The sequence below is a fragment of the Acipenser ruthenus genome, chromosome 20, assembly GCF_902713425.1.
Source record: "Acipenser ruthenus chromosome 20, fAciRut3.2 maternal haplotype, whole genome shotgun sequence".
Taxonomy (NCBI): domain Eukaryota; kingdom Metazoa; phylum Chordata; class Actinopteri; order Acipenseriformes; family Acipenseridae; genus Acipenser; species Acipenser ruthenus.
The window spans coordinates 29,394,803-29,410,421 of NC_081208.1; the positions used below are offsets into that span (position 1 = coordinate 29,394,803).

The following is a 15,619-nucleotide window of genomic DNA, read 5'->3' on the forward strand; positions in this document are numbered from 1 at the left end:
CTTCCTCCGACCATGAAAGCTGCTGGTCTCTAAGTTAATGTTGTTTTACATACAGTATATAACAATGCAAAATCCCTAAATGAAACCACATTTTCTGCATGGGTTTACATAGTAATTATTGTTGCTGGCATTTGTAAATGTTGATAGTCTATTTTAGCATCATCTTCCTTAAATGTAACGTACTATGCCCTGTATTTCACTGTATTTATTCTATTATGCCCTGTATTTCACTGTATTTATTCTATTGTGCATTGTTTTTCACTGTATTTATTCTATTGTGCATTGGTTTTCACTGTATTTATTCTATTATGCCCTGTATTTCACTGTATTTATTCTATTGTGCCCTGTATTTCACTGTATTTATTCTATTGTGCATTGGTTTTCACTGTATTTATTCTATTATGCATTGTTTTTCACTGTATTTATTCTATTGTGCAGTTTTTTTTTTTTACTGCATCTTGCAAAGTGCTTTGTGATGGTGGTCCACTATGAAAGGCGCTATATAAAATAAAGATTGATTGATTGATTGATAAATAACACTGAGAACATAATTTAATAATTTCTCCATGTGACGCCCATCATCATTTTGTAATAGCAATAAAGTACAGCTAATTTTAATTCATATAAAAGCATTTTGTAAAGAATGCCTCACTCAAAAGTCATTATCACGTTTTCCCATGTATCTGCAGAAACTGGATGACTAAGGAGTGCGCTTGTGTGTCTGGATGAAAAAGGGAGATTCACTAAGGACCGAGTTCATACAGTTGTGTGTGTTGTTGGGGAATAAACACGTGACTGGAACATTATATGATCTGATTAAAACAGGAAATTTATTTGCTTGCTTTGGGATATGTGTTTTTACACAGCAGCTTCCTCCACTGGCCTGCTTGCTGTAGCATTCCCTTGGATGGAGGCTCACCAGTCCTCTCCCAGCAGTACAGTCTTGTGCCTTGGACTCAATGCACCGGAGAGCCTGTTTTGATTTTCTTCTTGTGCCTGTCTAGTGCAGCGATTTTAAAACTTTTTTTTAGCTGGGATCCTTTTGAAGTGACTTATGACTTCTGCGAGCCCCTTGTGTAAAACGTCATGATTCATATATTATAAAAACTACATCTACATGTAGCAACAACAACACAAATATTTTATTTCTATTCATATGATAAGACTTGTAACACAACTCTACAAAAGACCTGTGTTTGAGAACCCCGCCGGTATATCTTAATGCTCTCAGTAATCCGTACAGAACTCTAAACACCTGTATTATCTACAATCTGCTGTGTTTTACTGGGAACACCCACCCGACAGCTTGATCTTCACCTCTGTACTCACCATCATAGTCTCCCAACCACAAGTGATTGAGAGATTCTAATTCCAATCAACTCCAGCCATAAGAACCCTTCCACACACTCGCTGCCACGTCACATGATGTTTATTTGATTTGCATGTACCACATCATTACAAAATCCAAACGACAAGAGAGAAGAATGAAAGACGTGGAAAAAACTCCAGGTGTGGCAGTGCCAGTATACCTTCACTTTTAAAATGGCAACCAGGAACATAGCATAAGGCTCTCAGCGGAAATGCAAGTCCAAACTGTGCTCTGGGTGCCACCTGTCAAAATAGGTTTCACCCATTTCCAGGTTTTAATACCCGCTTGATGAGCCAGTGCACAGGTAACCAGCTCAGGTGTGCGTCGTCTTAAACTCCTAGTGAAACCAGGCGTGGATCAGACCGATATACAATGGGTGTCTTATTTCCATCCCTGCACTTCCGATGGTTACAAAGTGTATGTTGCCCCAGGGCAACAAGAATGGGCCTTTAATCAGCAGAAATAGGTGGACATGCTGATGTTCTGCACAACAGGCAGAGCAAATACTGACTTGCAGATTTATTATTATTATTATTTATTTCTTGGCAGACGCCCTTATCCAGGGCGACTTACAATTGTTACAAGATAACACATTATTTTTACATACAATTACCCATTTATACAGTTGGGTTTTTACTGGAGCAATCTAGGTAAAGTACCTTGCTCAAGGGTACAGCAGCAGTGTCCCCCACAAGGGATTGAACCCACGACCCTCCGGTCAGAAGTCCAGAGCCCTAACCACTACTCCACACTGCTGCCAGAACCACTACTTGTTTTGCATGGATTTATTTTTGGCTTTAGGGAATATCAGGCTTTGCCTGATCTAGACACATTCACTAGCCATGCATTCAGAACCAGGTAATTTTAAGGTAATAACTTGACGAATCTATCAGCAATTTTTGAAATCCTCTGCAAAACCAGTATGAGACCTGGCTGTTGCGACAGAACTTGTTTTAGTTTTCAAACAAACCTACAACAGTAACACAGACCTGCACTATGATGTAACAGTAAGTAATTAGTTTATTATAAAACAAATGTTTCTGCCAGGAATCCCGGGAATAAACTCATCACAGACAACAGTTACAGAAAAAACTGAACTAACATACAATATGCATATGAAGTACTGGCATCTGGTACTGGCAGCAATTAGGGATTTTAATAGCGTGTTGCAATCTCAATTCACTGTGTTGTGTTTGCAACTGAATTCCGAGGTACAGGAATCCTGCTGTGTATTTTGTGTGGATGCAAGTCACATATACCCACACAGAAAACCTATATGCACCTCAACTGTAATAAATAAACAAACAGATACCAATGTGACAAGGTGAACCAGCTCTCTCATGCATGTCTTTATTAGGTAACACATGTAATTAGGTGTATCCAACAAACATTTGGATATGATTCAACAGAATACCATAGAATTATGACATGGGGGTGGGGGGTGTTGGTTCACTTGACTTTGGCATGTGGGTACCCCGATGTTGCTTCCAGTATTCCGATCAATGTGTACCTCCATGACTGGGCTGCTTGTCTTCTTCATTTGTTTTTGGATTTCACAGTGTGACCCCAAAATATTTTGTACATTCAAAAAACCCTCGTTGGATCCTGACATGCAGGAGCTTGAGACCATAACTGGGTAGTCAGTTTAATTTAAACCTGTCACTGTGCCTGCTTTACAGCCAGTGTAATGGAATTAATGCTTAACTAAAAAAAAAAAATCAATTAACAATATCTTCCACAATTATTAAACACTGAATAGTGCTGAATATTCCCAGGCCTAGCCAGTTCACAATAGTTTTCTAACACAACATAAAAGTATGGATCTAAAATACTAAACCAGTACCAAACAGGAATGTTTTTATTTCATTAAGATAAAAAAAAAAGATTTGCCAGAACCACTACATGTTTTGCATGGACCTCGTAATACAGGGAAAGAAACAAGACTCCCATTGCAAAGCAGTTTCACCCATTCCAGGTTTTACTACAAGCTTGATTCGCCAGTGTGCAGAGGTAACAAGCTCAGGCATGTCTTGTTAAACTCCTAGTAAAACCAGGAACAGATCAAACAGCTATGCAATGGGAGTCTAACTTCATCCCTGTAATAACAGTTGCAGCTCAGTAAATGTCTTTGGCTGACACTGTATCTCTGTTCCTTGTTTTTGAGTTGAGTTGTCAGATCTTTCCCTTCCTGACGCGGCTTCTCTTTTCAATGCAGGGGACCAGCTGGAATCCAGTTTAATAGCTGGGAGAGTCTAAGGCACATGGAGATGGCTTGCACCCTGCACAGCGTACTGGAGGGGGGCTTCTCGGAAACCAGTATCCCTTAACTGCACCCCTTCTTCATCGTGAGCTGCAAACTAGGACCCCCCCCCCAAAACCACACCATACTCCCCTTCTTCAGTACGTTGCCCTTTTTAAAAAGCTGCAGTATTTAGCCAGCAAAGTAAATAAATCCCATTTCAAAACGCGATGCACAGCCACGTTTCTCATCACCAATCAGAGTTTGAAAGAGACATCCCTGTGCTCATCCCAGTGATGTGGGGCTTTGACTTCCAGGACGCTCAGTTCTAAGGCGAGGTTCAACGTCACCTACTGTATGAGACGCGATCAAATGATACTGTAATTGGAGAATCCAGACTTTGGGTAACAAAATTGTTTTACAAACTAAATCACCTGTTGATTGAAAACGTGTCCTGGCTGGGGTGGTAAAGCCCAAGGGTGATAGTAAGCGCGTTAATAATACAGTAAAACATTTTTTTTGGATACAACTATGACAAATCATTCCGAGCTTCTGCAGGAGCCAATGCTATTTTGTTTAACGATATTATGAGCTAACATGTTGAAATAACTAACTATCTAACATTAGTAACAACATTTTTTTTAAGAAAAAAAAGAAAAAACATTTGACAATGAAAAGTTATACTTTACTGTTAAAATGTCTCTGTACAAAACTTTAGTTTTTTTTTGGTTTTACACAACTTTTGGAATCCCTTATAAAAAGTGTTTTCTTATTTTCAGAAAGTTTTTTTTTTCTTTTTTTAAATTTCCATTCCTTTTCTTTCTTGATAAAAACACGCAACACAGACAGAATTACACGCCGTGCTTCTTCCTTAACACAGCCATAGACATGATCCTGTCTCTGTCCCTCACCTCTTCCCTCAGCTTCGCCTCTGTTATCCTGAGCTGTCGGATGGTCGACTTCATCTCCTTCATCTTGACCTCCATCAGGGCGATGATATCCCGCTGCTCGTTCAGTTTCTTCAGCAGCTCCGTGGAGGTGGTTCCGGACGTCAGCGAGTACGAGTGATCAAACGTCTCCTTACCATTGTACACCACAATCGGAGCGGCGGTCAGGGTGGAGGTTGTAGGGTATGATAGGTCGCCCCCTGGGGCTGCTTGAACCCCCTCCGAGGTGGACGCTGCCACTGGCTCGCAGAAGCCGAGGGCTTCTTGTTGCACCGTCAGGTCAACGGGCTTTGTCTCGTCGGGTCCCCTCTTGCGATCGGTCTGAGCGCTTTGGTCATTCACCCCCTGCTCGTTGGCACCGATGCCGGTGTCTTCGTGTTTCACTGCGATGAGGAGGCTGCAAGAGGGTGCGTACGATGCTGTCACGTCGACCGTGGCAGCAACAGTAGCAGCGCCTGCAGGAGTGGATACAACAGTAGCTGCGGCGGCGGCATGGGCAGACACTTTTTTGTTCCTTCCTCGCCTGCCCCTTTTCTCGTTTATGCCGCGTAGCGGGAACAGGGTCGGCACCCGAATGCTGTAGGTCTTCCTGCCCCCGGGGAAGTGGATGCTGCAGACCCGGTGGCCGGTGGTGGGCTGGAAGGTGCTGAAGCAGCCGCTCACCCCGGTCCGGGAGATGTTCTTCAGCCAGATATCTCTCTGCACGGGATCCTTTGGAAAGGTGTAGAAGCGCAGTTCGCGGTCCCGGTGGGAGTTGCTGTAGCAGCCGGGGACGCAGCAGGTGAAGCCAGGCATGCTTAGCGGGAAGCCTACCTAGGATTTTTTTTTTGCAATCCAGTGAAATATTTTTAAATTATTTAAATATTTAGTTTTGTTTTTCTCCTCCGCGCGCTGTTATCGACCCCAGGACCTCCAGAGCGGAACTACAAGTCCCACAATGCTAACTACTTCCGGTTGTGGAACATGACGACTACTGGTGAAAAAGTAATTTACAAACGTGCCGTGTTGAACCCACTGATCTATAAACATTAATCAGTAATCTATAATCAGTGATTGAACCCCTCTGTCAAGTCAGGCCGCTGTTCCCTAATCACTTTCTCCATTCAAACGACAGTCACGTTAAAAAAAAGTCCCCCTCCAACACCCCCACGTGAACTAAAAGAAACGTCTCAAAATATATGTTATATGTATTATTTTGTTTTAATCTGTTACGTGTATTACTTTACGAATATCATTTCAATTTTATCTTGCAATTAATTACACAAGTAAAAAGAATAGTATTATTATCGTCATTTTAAATGTGTTATTTTAATTATACATGTATTCTGTGCCAAAATGCAGAGATCCGGTATAGTTTTTTTTTTACACTAAAGTGTTAAAGGAACAGAATCCACATATCAATGAATATTTGTCAAAACTGCGTTACTACTCCATACGCTCCCGCCTGCAAACGTACACAACATTATTGTATTTGACGTAAGCAACGTTAAGTGTTAAAAAAAACCCAAAAAACTACAGCTACCAGAAGCCTATAGCACGTTTTAAACGAACGTAAGGACGTCAATACGTGTATGTGAAAAAAAACATAGAATGTGGCGCGAATTAGCCAATGAATCTCTCGAACAGCAGGAGGAACTCACGCGAGCTTTTCTTGAATTTCCAGGCGGGATCGTGGTTTTAAAAACAACAGTCAAATGTACAATGACGCGCTCGCTGTGCTCTAACTGTGTTTATATTGATGCGATATACAAATAATTAAGACGTTTTGAACGTAGCACATTTTTATTTGCATCGAGGAATCATCGTCTTTCATATTCTCTGACAAAAAGAAAACGGTAATTGTTTATGCCAGATGCTTGTATGTCATTTGGGTCTAATGCGTTGTTATTTATTTATTTATTTATTTATTTTATCCATGTTTTGTCAGATCAATAAATTACCGGTACGTTTTATAACAAAAAAATTTAATCCAGTGACAATCGCTACAGGTTATGACGTCAGTCGATATTTTGCTAGTTTAGAAGAACGTCCAAACAAATAGTAACGTAATTAATAAGAAACCATAGACGACACTCAGTCTTCCGGTAGCTAGCGTACAATTCCAGTCAGTCGATGTTAATTTGTTTCTTTGCTGTAAGTTAACTTTAATAAATAACAGACAACACGCAGCCTCATTTCTTAGGATAGCTCTTGTGAGACTGTCCAGACAATTCAAATCTGTTTACTGCCAGTGCTTGGTTTACACAGTTTCTCGATTGCCGTTGTGTGACTCGCTCTCTTGTGTTTTTTTTTTTCTTTCTTAATCTTCAGGTTGAATCAAAATGAGTTCCCCAGACGAAGATGTCAGCGTGCGCACCTTGCTCAAAGCTGTGATGCGTACAGAGCCCAATCAGACTCCAGTGCGGGCAACGCGCAGGTAAGTTAACATTTATTATGAGTCATAATCGCTTGCCAGCATAGCAGGGTGGTTTAAAGCTGCCACATAGCAAGAAAAGGGCAGCAGCAGCAGAGGGCCCTACGCCCCCCCCCCCCATCCTCAGCATCTGTATTAGCTGGTCCATTTGTTCTTTTCCATCCTTTAGAGAATCAAAGTTGGAGAGTGGCCATGCTAAAAGGAGGAGTGCAAGACTGCTGAGACATGACATTGGACTCATGTCTCCCTCGATTGCCCTCCGCAGTAAACAGAAACAAAAGATACTACAGGTACGCCTTGAACTTTCTCCTTTACAAACAAAACACAACTCTGTATGTGTTCTTTTTTATATATATATAATTATTATTTTTATTTTTTTTCTGGCAGAGTGTGATCAAATCTCCACACCCTGTCAGGACTAAAAGGACTTCGAAGGTGAACAAACCATTGATCTGCCCCGGCGTGCTGGGAAACCAAGAGGAGCAGGATGAATTTACACCAAGAGGTCTTCTCCGAAGGATCATTCTAACACGTATGTGCCTTTAAACACCCCAGAAACTGGGACCTTTTTACAATCCAAAGTTGAATAGAAAAAAAATGTATATTTTTAGGCGATGCAGAAATGCATTTACTCCAAAAACCTTTGGTTAAAGCTGCTGTTAATGGAGAATTAAATTCACTGTTTTTCCTTTTGCAGAACCTGACAATTCGCTGGTGATTCCTAACAGACCTGTGAGGGATGATGACCATGATCAGGCATCCAGTCCAGGAGCTTCCAGGCCCAGGTATTCAAAACTTCATTTAGTCTGCTTATTGCTCTGTCATTGTTGCTAGCGTTGCTTTCTTCCTCTCTATGAGGTTGTGTGTGTGTTTGTGCTGCTGTATCTGCAATGATAGGGTGCCCAATCCCAGTCCTGGAGGGCCATTCCGCTGCAGGTTTAATGAGATAATTAACTGCTTCAGGGTCTGGATGGAGGTTTAATTTGTTCAGTTAAACAGTTTAGAACAGGGTAGGGAAAAAAGACCACAAGTGGAAGGGACAGTTTTGGCCACCTCTGTCTGACATGAACACAGATCCAAACAAAATGATACAGCACAGGTAAGGCATACTTTCTGTTGATTAATTGGCAGCATGACATTTGCCAAGGAATTGTCTGTTGTTGGTACTGTTTTTTTATTTTATTTATTGATGTATTTTCTCCCATCAGCACTGAGACTTTTAATGTCGATCTACCTGATCTGTCCACCGGTAATATTACTGCATTTGTCAAAGGAATCAGCAGAAAAAGACCCAAGAAAAAAATCAGCACCACTGTGTTTGAAAAAGACTTGGAAGCGACGCCACTGCAGGTAGCAGGTAGGGTTGTGTAGCTATGTGGCTCTGCAAAAATCCTGCCTCAATCTGTTACCTCATTTATTTCAGGGAAGATGTGCACTAGAACACTGATACTCACTTGTGGCTCTCTGTCAATTCCACGTCCTTAATTACTTGAACACCTGTAACATAGGTTTGGTTACCATATCCATGTGCATGGTAACCATAGATAATAATATTGTAGTTTTGGTTTGTTTTATAAAAACTGTAATACAAACTGCACATACAGTCATTTTCTAAATTTCTATTTAATTTCAGACAATCTTAACCTGAAACCATACTTTTTTTATTGCAGAAAATCAGCAGCAAGAGCCAACTGAGAACATCTCAGCTTTGTCTGCAGGCACTGCTTCATTCAGGTAATGTACTGTGGGACAATCTTGGCTTACTTGTCCACCGTGATCCTCCTGTATGAGGAAGAGTTAAAGAACTAGGGGTAGGCAACCTGGGCCCTTCCAGTCCATTGCAGGACTTTGTTCCAATCAGATCCTTTATTTAATTAACCTCCAGGTCAATTCAATAATAAAGGATCTGCTTGGAACAAAGTCCTGCAATGGAATGGTTTGGAAGTGCCAAGGTTGTCTACCCCTGGAGTAGATCCCTGCTGCTTGTGGTGTTTCTGCTCCTGTTCCTAATCCTTTTCCATGTGGCGTGTCCATTGCAGTTCCTTCAACCTGTCTCTCAAAACTCCAGTCGAGGAAGACCCCAAAAACCACGGACTGCGGCGGAGGGCCCCCAAACGCAAAGCCATCAACATCGAGGATTTTGAAGAAGGGGTGCAAAATTATTTACACAAGAAAAGTAATCATTTTTGTTTACCCAGAATGTGTTTGTTGTTTTTTTTTTTTGAAAAAGTAAAGCTGTGAGCCTGCCTTGTAAAGTATCTAAGGCGGGTGTTAATCATTTTGGAGTTTAAAAGTTCAGAATTTTGCCTAAACATTTAAGCTTTGAAAAAAACATATATGCATTATAGAAGATATAGAAAACTTAACATGGTACAATTGTGCACTCAGTGACTGCTGTTTAGGAGCTTGTATACATTTCAATATTGCTTTGTTCTTTTCTCCAACTGAAAACAGTGGCAGGTCTGGAAAAAAGTTGCGTGGACCCCCAGAAAGTGCTCTGCGAGACGCCTGGCATGGAGAAATTCACTCTGGGTCTCAGTGCTGCCCTGCCCCCGGATCTGACGGAGATCGCTTTCAACAACACTGAACTCTTTGAACCGCCTTTCTACAAGTCCCCTAACCTTGCTGGACGGAATACCCCTGCAATGCACACGGCCTCCCTGCATTCAATCAAAGGCGCTGATAGTATAGAGGAGGAGGAGGAGGAGGAGGAGGAGGAGGAGGAGGAGGAGGAGGAGGAGGAGGAGGAAGGGGTGAGGCGGCCATCTGAAGTTGGCATGGAGCTGGACAGAGAAGTGGAGGAGGAAGATGAAAAAGGGGTGAGGCAGCCATCTGAGGTCAGGATGGAGAGAGAGGAGGAGGAGGGAGAAGGGGTGAGGCAACCATCTGAGATCGAGATGGAGACAGAAGTGGAGGGAGAAGGGGTGAGGCAACCATCTGAGATTGGGATGAAGATGGTGGAGGAAGAGGGGGATGAGAAAGTAGATGTTGCAGATGGGGATGAAGAGGGAGAAGAGAAGGTAGATGATATACATAAAGATGAGAACCAGACCAAAGAACAAGAGGAGGAGGAGCAGGAGGAGGTAATAGATGATAGCGAGGATGAAGAGGTAGCAGAGGAGAGAGAAGTTGGGGAAGAGGAAGAAAGAGAATCGGTCCTGGATGAACCTGAAAACATGGAAACGGAGCACACAGAGAGGAGAGCCACTCGTTCACAGACTGAAGTGAAGGAAATGGGTGTTGACTCGATGTACGGAGGAAAAGAATACAGTGGCAGCTTCACTGGGGACGGGGGAGATCTGGGTAAAGGTAACCTCATTTTTTTATTTATGCATGTATTTATAGGTTCCTCCTGAGTGAACAGCATTATCTACCACATGTATTTTCAAATGGATCTTTGTAGATTGCATACATTTTATTGTATTTCATATGAGATTACACAAGATCCATCTTCTATTGATAATGGGGTAACCAAACGTAACTGGCAACTAGTCAGCAAACTTCATTATATAGTCAGTGTCTCGGACTGTTACTTCAATAAGGGGATATTACCGACCTGAAAAGTGCAATACACTTCAGGGATGAATGGGTCTGTCCAAAATAGACCCAGCCTGGAAGAGGATTAATACTTTATAAATAAATTAAGGAGATGTGTTAACTTTTTCATGTTGTTTCAGAATTTGAGAGCCCTGCAGCTTCTAGTCAGATTGACAGGCAGCCTGAATCTGCAGTTCACATATTCCAGCATGCTGAGCAGAGGAGTGCAAGCCAGGCTGGGGGTCCCACGTATTCAGTGAACGATCCCACCAATACCATTTCATTGAACCAGACGCCGTTTACCCCTGGTGTGGAACCAAGCACACCGTTTGCAGCTGAGGCATCTGAGCGTGGAAGAGCAAATGCTCCAGAGACACCTCGCGAATCTGAGAGGCTGAGTAGCCCAACCTCAGGAGGGGCCTCTGCCCAAGAGACCCCACAAACATCTGCTGGAGGGGCCTTGGGGGCTGAGGAGGAGGAGGAGGAGGACGAAGATGATGATGAAGAAGCGTTAGCGAGCGATGGAGCGGAGAGCGTAGGTAAGGAGTGGCACATTTTCCAATTACATTTCCAGTATAGAACCATTCATGCTACAGAAACCAAGGGCAACTGTCAAATGAAACTGTAGAAACAGTACAGTGCCCATGACTTACTGCTCAGCCTGAATATAAACTATACCTTGTGTAGACCGAATGCTATACTGTGCGTCTGCATATAATTAATATATATATTTAACTTTTTATTTTTTTGTATGTATACAGAGCTCTCTTTGAAAACGCCAGCTTTCCTGCGCACCAAGAAATCTGTTGAAACACCTGCTTCCAGCCTGTCCACACCTCGTTTTCTCAAGGGAAAAGCTGCAAGGTGAGTAGCTGGTTTACATGATTCAGTTGAGTACTGCCACTGCAGTCCATTCATGCACACCAGGTGTCACTGCAGCTTACTGTTTTAAGAATGAATACAGAATGAAAGCTAGTCGCTTGAGGGAAATCGGCAGAGTACCTGAATCCTTTATATTTCTCTTTCAGTAAGTCTCTGCCGTCGGCTGAGAAGGCGAAGAAGCCCCAGCAGAAAAGAAATAAAGTGGGGAAAGCAGACAAGGCGCCTGGGCTGCCGAAAAGCTTAGTCAATTCTGTCTTCTCACACTTTGCCAAGACGACGGTGTCCCGAGACACCTACCCCATTCTGCAGCAGTGGTAAGGCTTTCTTTTAATTAAAGCTGGCATCAATATTGCACACTGATGTTTTGCAAAACAGTTACTACAAGACAGGAGGTTATAGAGAGTTGAGCAGGATTTCCAGAGCTCGTGTGTTATGTAGTGTAAAACCTGAACTTTTATTTTCCTCTGCAGTATGGACAAATATTTTGACCGTCTCTCTGATGACCTGGAGGCATACGCCAGCCATGCTAAAAGAAAGACCATCGAATTGGCTGATGTGGAGCTTCTCCTTAAGAGGTACGTGGCAGTGAATATCTATCAGGGGAGCTGTTTTTAAAGAGCTTGCAAGCTTTCATTTTATAATTAATACAGATGTTTTGCAAATTAAAAGCAACAATTTAAATGGCATGCTGTATATTAATATAACATACATTAGTATGGGGCAAAATAATTAAAATAGCTGAGCCCTCATTAACCTATTGTAGATCAGGGTTTGTGGACTGCCCCTTGTTCTTTTATATGTGAAGCACTCTGATGTGAACACATGAAGGGTGCTGTATAAAGATAGACAGATACAGCACACCCATCAGTCTTTTTAATACTGGACCAGCTCCTGTGAAGGATTTTAAATGGGAGGTTTGATGTAAAAGTAATTGCAGTAGCTGTTGGCATTCTCTCTTTGCTCTTGCAGGCAGGGGTTTGTTTCTGACAAGATGCCCTTGAAAGTGCTGATTGAGCGCCATCTTCCCATGGAATACAGGAAGCTGCTGATACCTGTGGCTACCAGTGGGAATCGGGTGATTCCCAAGATGTAACTCTCTCCACGTTGGGCTTTATCCACAAGCTGTTAGTCACCCCTGTAACAATTGGTCCTGTTGGTGTTCCGCAGCCAATGCTTTCTGACTTACTTTTTTTGTTTTGTTTTAAAGAATATGATTCAGACTTCTTGCCTCTGCGCCAGTTCTTCATTTATGTTGTCTTGTCTATTTTAAATGTATTTTTAAAATTATTATTACTATTGCCAGGCATTGTGTATAATTGTAATTGGAAATGCAATAAAGATTAGAATAATTGTGTCTGATTTAAATTATTATTGATGCGCTGAAACAGGATGAAATATGTTTTGCAGATGTAGATTATATTTTACAGAGAGAGAATTGGCACTGGAGCAGAGTCCTGCTGTGAGTTTGTTAGTCTTCTTTTGGCCCAGGCCCCGTCCACTTGATGTCTGCAGCTAAGAGCCGTTGCATGGCTGAGTTCACATTCACAGGGGCAGCCTGCTCCAAGTCCTCCTTCTCTGTCTGGAAAGCCAGACAGATGTATCTTTCCACAGTCTGGATCCACAGTGAGGTCGATGCTTTGAAAGACAGTCCTCAGGTCAGCGACTTTAACCTCCCTGTTCAAATAATTAGAAAAAGTATATATCCTATTGTACATTTACAGTTCAATCCTGATCTAGTCCATATAAGTTGGAAGAAAAATGTAAAACTATTCTTACTTAAAAATATATATATATATTTTTTGGTAAATAAATTAATATTGACATCTTGTTTTGTTTTTTTTTAATTCAAGAGGAATATTCTGTCTGCTTGGGAATTAGGTTAGAAATACTGAATTGCAGCTAAATAAGAGTGCGTACGTCCTGCTGCCCAGCTCCTTTGTGCGCGCTACGAGATACTGCTTTTATGCAGTTGTCGGTTTTCTCAACAACGTAAGGAAATTCCCGACTTTATCTTCAGCAAACTGCAGAGAACAATATACTGTATTTTCCTTTACAGCAACTCTCAAGAGAATTAAAGGTGGTGGGTGTGCTTCTGAGGATTTCACAGCAGGCTTTAATTTAAACGAGTTCATGTCTGCATAGTCTTGTATAATAAATACAGAGGATCAAAAGAAACTTATCACTATTATAACACATTTATTTCGGAAAGAAAAGGTATATAAATGATGGACATTGACGAAATGTGTTTGTTTTCTTTTTAATCACTCGATCATTCATCCTTGACCATGACTATGCCTGAAGCATATGCACTTAATCACCTGATTAGTGAGACAGTTGATTGGACGCTGGATATGGAGTGATTTCAGGTGTTGAATTGCAAGCTTGAACAAAAGCAATAAAGAATCGCAGACAAAAAGCAATATGCCACGTCTGTCAAGACAGCAGCGCCTTTATGATCAAATATAAGTGATATGTTTCTTTTGATGCTCAAATATAAGTGATACATTTCTTTTGATGCTCAGTATATATTGTGGTTAGAGCTTGTTTAGATTTGACCAGGACCTGAGCTGTGCTTGTAAGATCCTAGCAGAACGGGTCTATTACAACTGTAATTGTGTCATTTGTAATAGGCGGCTGTGTGGTCCAGTGGTGAAAGAAAATGGCTTGTAACCAGGAGGTCCCTGGTTCAAATCTGGGCTCAGCCACTGACTCATTGTGTGACCTTCAGCATGTCACCTAACCTTGTGCTCTGTCTTTCGGGTGAGATGTTGTTGTAAGTGACTCTGCAGCTGATGCATAGTTCACACACCCTAGTTTCTGTAAGTTGTCTTGGATTAAGGCGTCTGCTAAATAAATAATAATAATTGCATTGTAATTGTAATTGATTCTAGTCCAGCTGCAAGCTGTTTAGAACACAAGACTTCATAGTTGATGGAGTTCAAATCCTCCAAGCCGTGCCGATTCATCTCACCTGAATTTGTCTTTGCTCAGGAAGCCCTTCTCTGAGGAATCGCTGTGCATCAGTTCTTTTAACATGTGAGAGATCAGGTGAATCTGGCTGTGATACACACCTTTATCCACCTGAAACAACCACACAAGCATGTCATCTTTCAGCACAGTGACAGGGTCACCGTCTGGGCTGGGCTGTAAGTGCAAAGGCAGTGGCACCTTTGCTTTGTTTCTTGGTAGTTAAAGAAAGAAAACATGAACCCACCTTTCCTCTCAGGATGTTGAAGAAGAGGTTGATGAAGTCATCGTCCCTGTAAAGCCTACAGCCCTCCCGGATGCATTCTATGTGTAACAAATTATAGTTCAATAAGTGTTCAATACTGTTTCTGCTTAGATCATTAGTAACCATGCTGAGTAACTATTCCAGCCATCTTCAAGCTGGCTTTGTCAATTGAGCTCTTTGGAAAAGAACACCTTGGGATGTGCAGCTGTAATTACTGTTCCCTTTGAAAGTGTTATTTGTGCATAAAAAACGGTGGTGAAAGCTGTGAATATGGACCAAAAGATAGTATGAACTGACCTCCTGGTTACAGGCCCTTTAACCACTGCACCACACAGCCTCCTATATATAACACATCTATAATAAATACATAAACACACCATTTCAGAAACGCCTTAATAAATAGGGCAATAAATACTTGGTTAGTTTCTTATCAATAACCATAGTGATTTGGTCAGGTCACTATAGATTAGATGGTCAACTACAGTACTTGTGTATATATATATATATATATATATATATATATATATATATATATATATATATATATATATATAGCTCTTCAATTCTAAAAAATATATATATATATTTTAAATCATAGAATATGTACAGTTGAATGATGTAGCCAGTGCTAATGCAATCTTCACAAACACGATTGCACTGAGTATTTCAGCTGTTAGAAGAAACTTTTAAAAAATTTAAATAATCTCCACAAAATTAGAGTCTTGCCTTTCCGACACTTGCTGTAACGTTAGTAACTTGCCATCTTTCTGCATCGTGCCCTTTGAAAACTTTGGAAACCATTTAATGCACAAACTAAACATGTTCACGGTCCTTGCATTTGCCTTCAGTTTAATGTGAATGTAAACTGGACGCTTTGTTTGTGTACAGTGTGTTGTCATGGAGATCGAAGCCCGCCCCCTCGGAAGGACCTCTCTGGGTCTTTGTGGTGTCCACAGCGAAATATTAAGTAAACAAAGATTTTGAATTGAGATTCAATCGT

The 15,619-nt window shown here is 41.4% G+C and overlaps 2 protein-coding genes across 2 annotated transcripts; one reads left to right on the forward strand and one right to left on the reverse strand.

The window, feature by feature from the left end:
* Positions 1-3,209: 3,209 nt before the first annotated feature.
* On the reverse strand, positions 3,210-5,997 carry LOC117425507 (THAP domain-containing protein 11-like). The gene has a single exon (XM_034042467.3). It carries the CDS (start codon positions 5,348-5,350, stop codon positions 4,460-4,462), a length of 891 nt encoding a protein of 296 aa, XP_033898358.1. The 5' UTR covers positions 5,351-5,997; the 3' UTR covers positions 3,210-4,459.
* A 181-nt stretch (positions 5,998-6,178) lies between these two features.
* cenpt (centromere protein T) lies at positions 6,179-12,741 on the forward strand. Its single transcript, XM_034041611.3, has 14 exons — positions 6,179-6,390; positions 6,866-6,971; positions 7,138-7,258; positions 7,356-7,500; positions 7,666-7,753; positions 8,177-8,325; positions 8,639-8,702; positions 9,008-9,144; positions 9,423-10,277; positions 10,646-11,044; positions 11,267-11,369; positions 11,534-11,701; positions 11,858-11,962; positions 12,357-12,741. Exons 2-14 carry the CDS (start codon positions 6,877-6,879, stop codon positions 12,478-12,480), a joined length of 2,553 nt encoding a protein of 850 aa, XP_033897502.3. The 5' UTR covers positions 6,179-6,390; positions 6,866-6,876; the 3' UTR covers positions 12,481-12,741.
* The last annotated feature ends 2,878 nt before the right edge of the window (positions 12,742-15,619 follow it).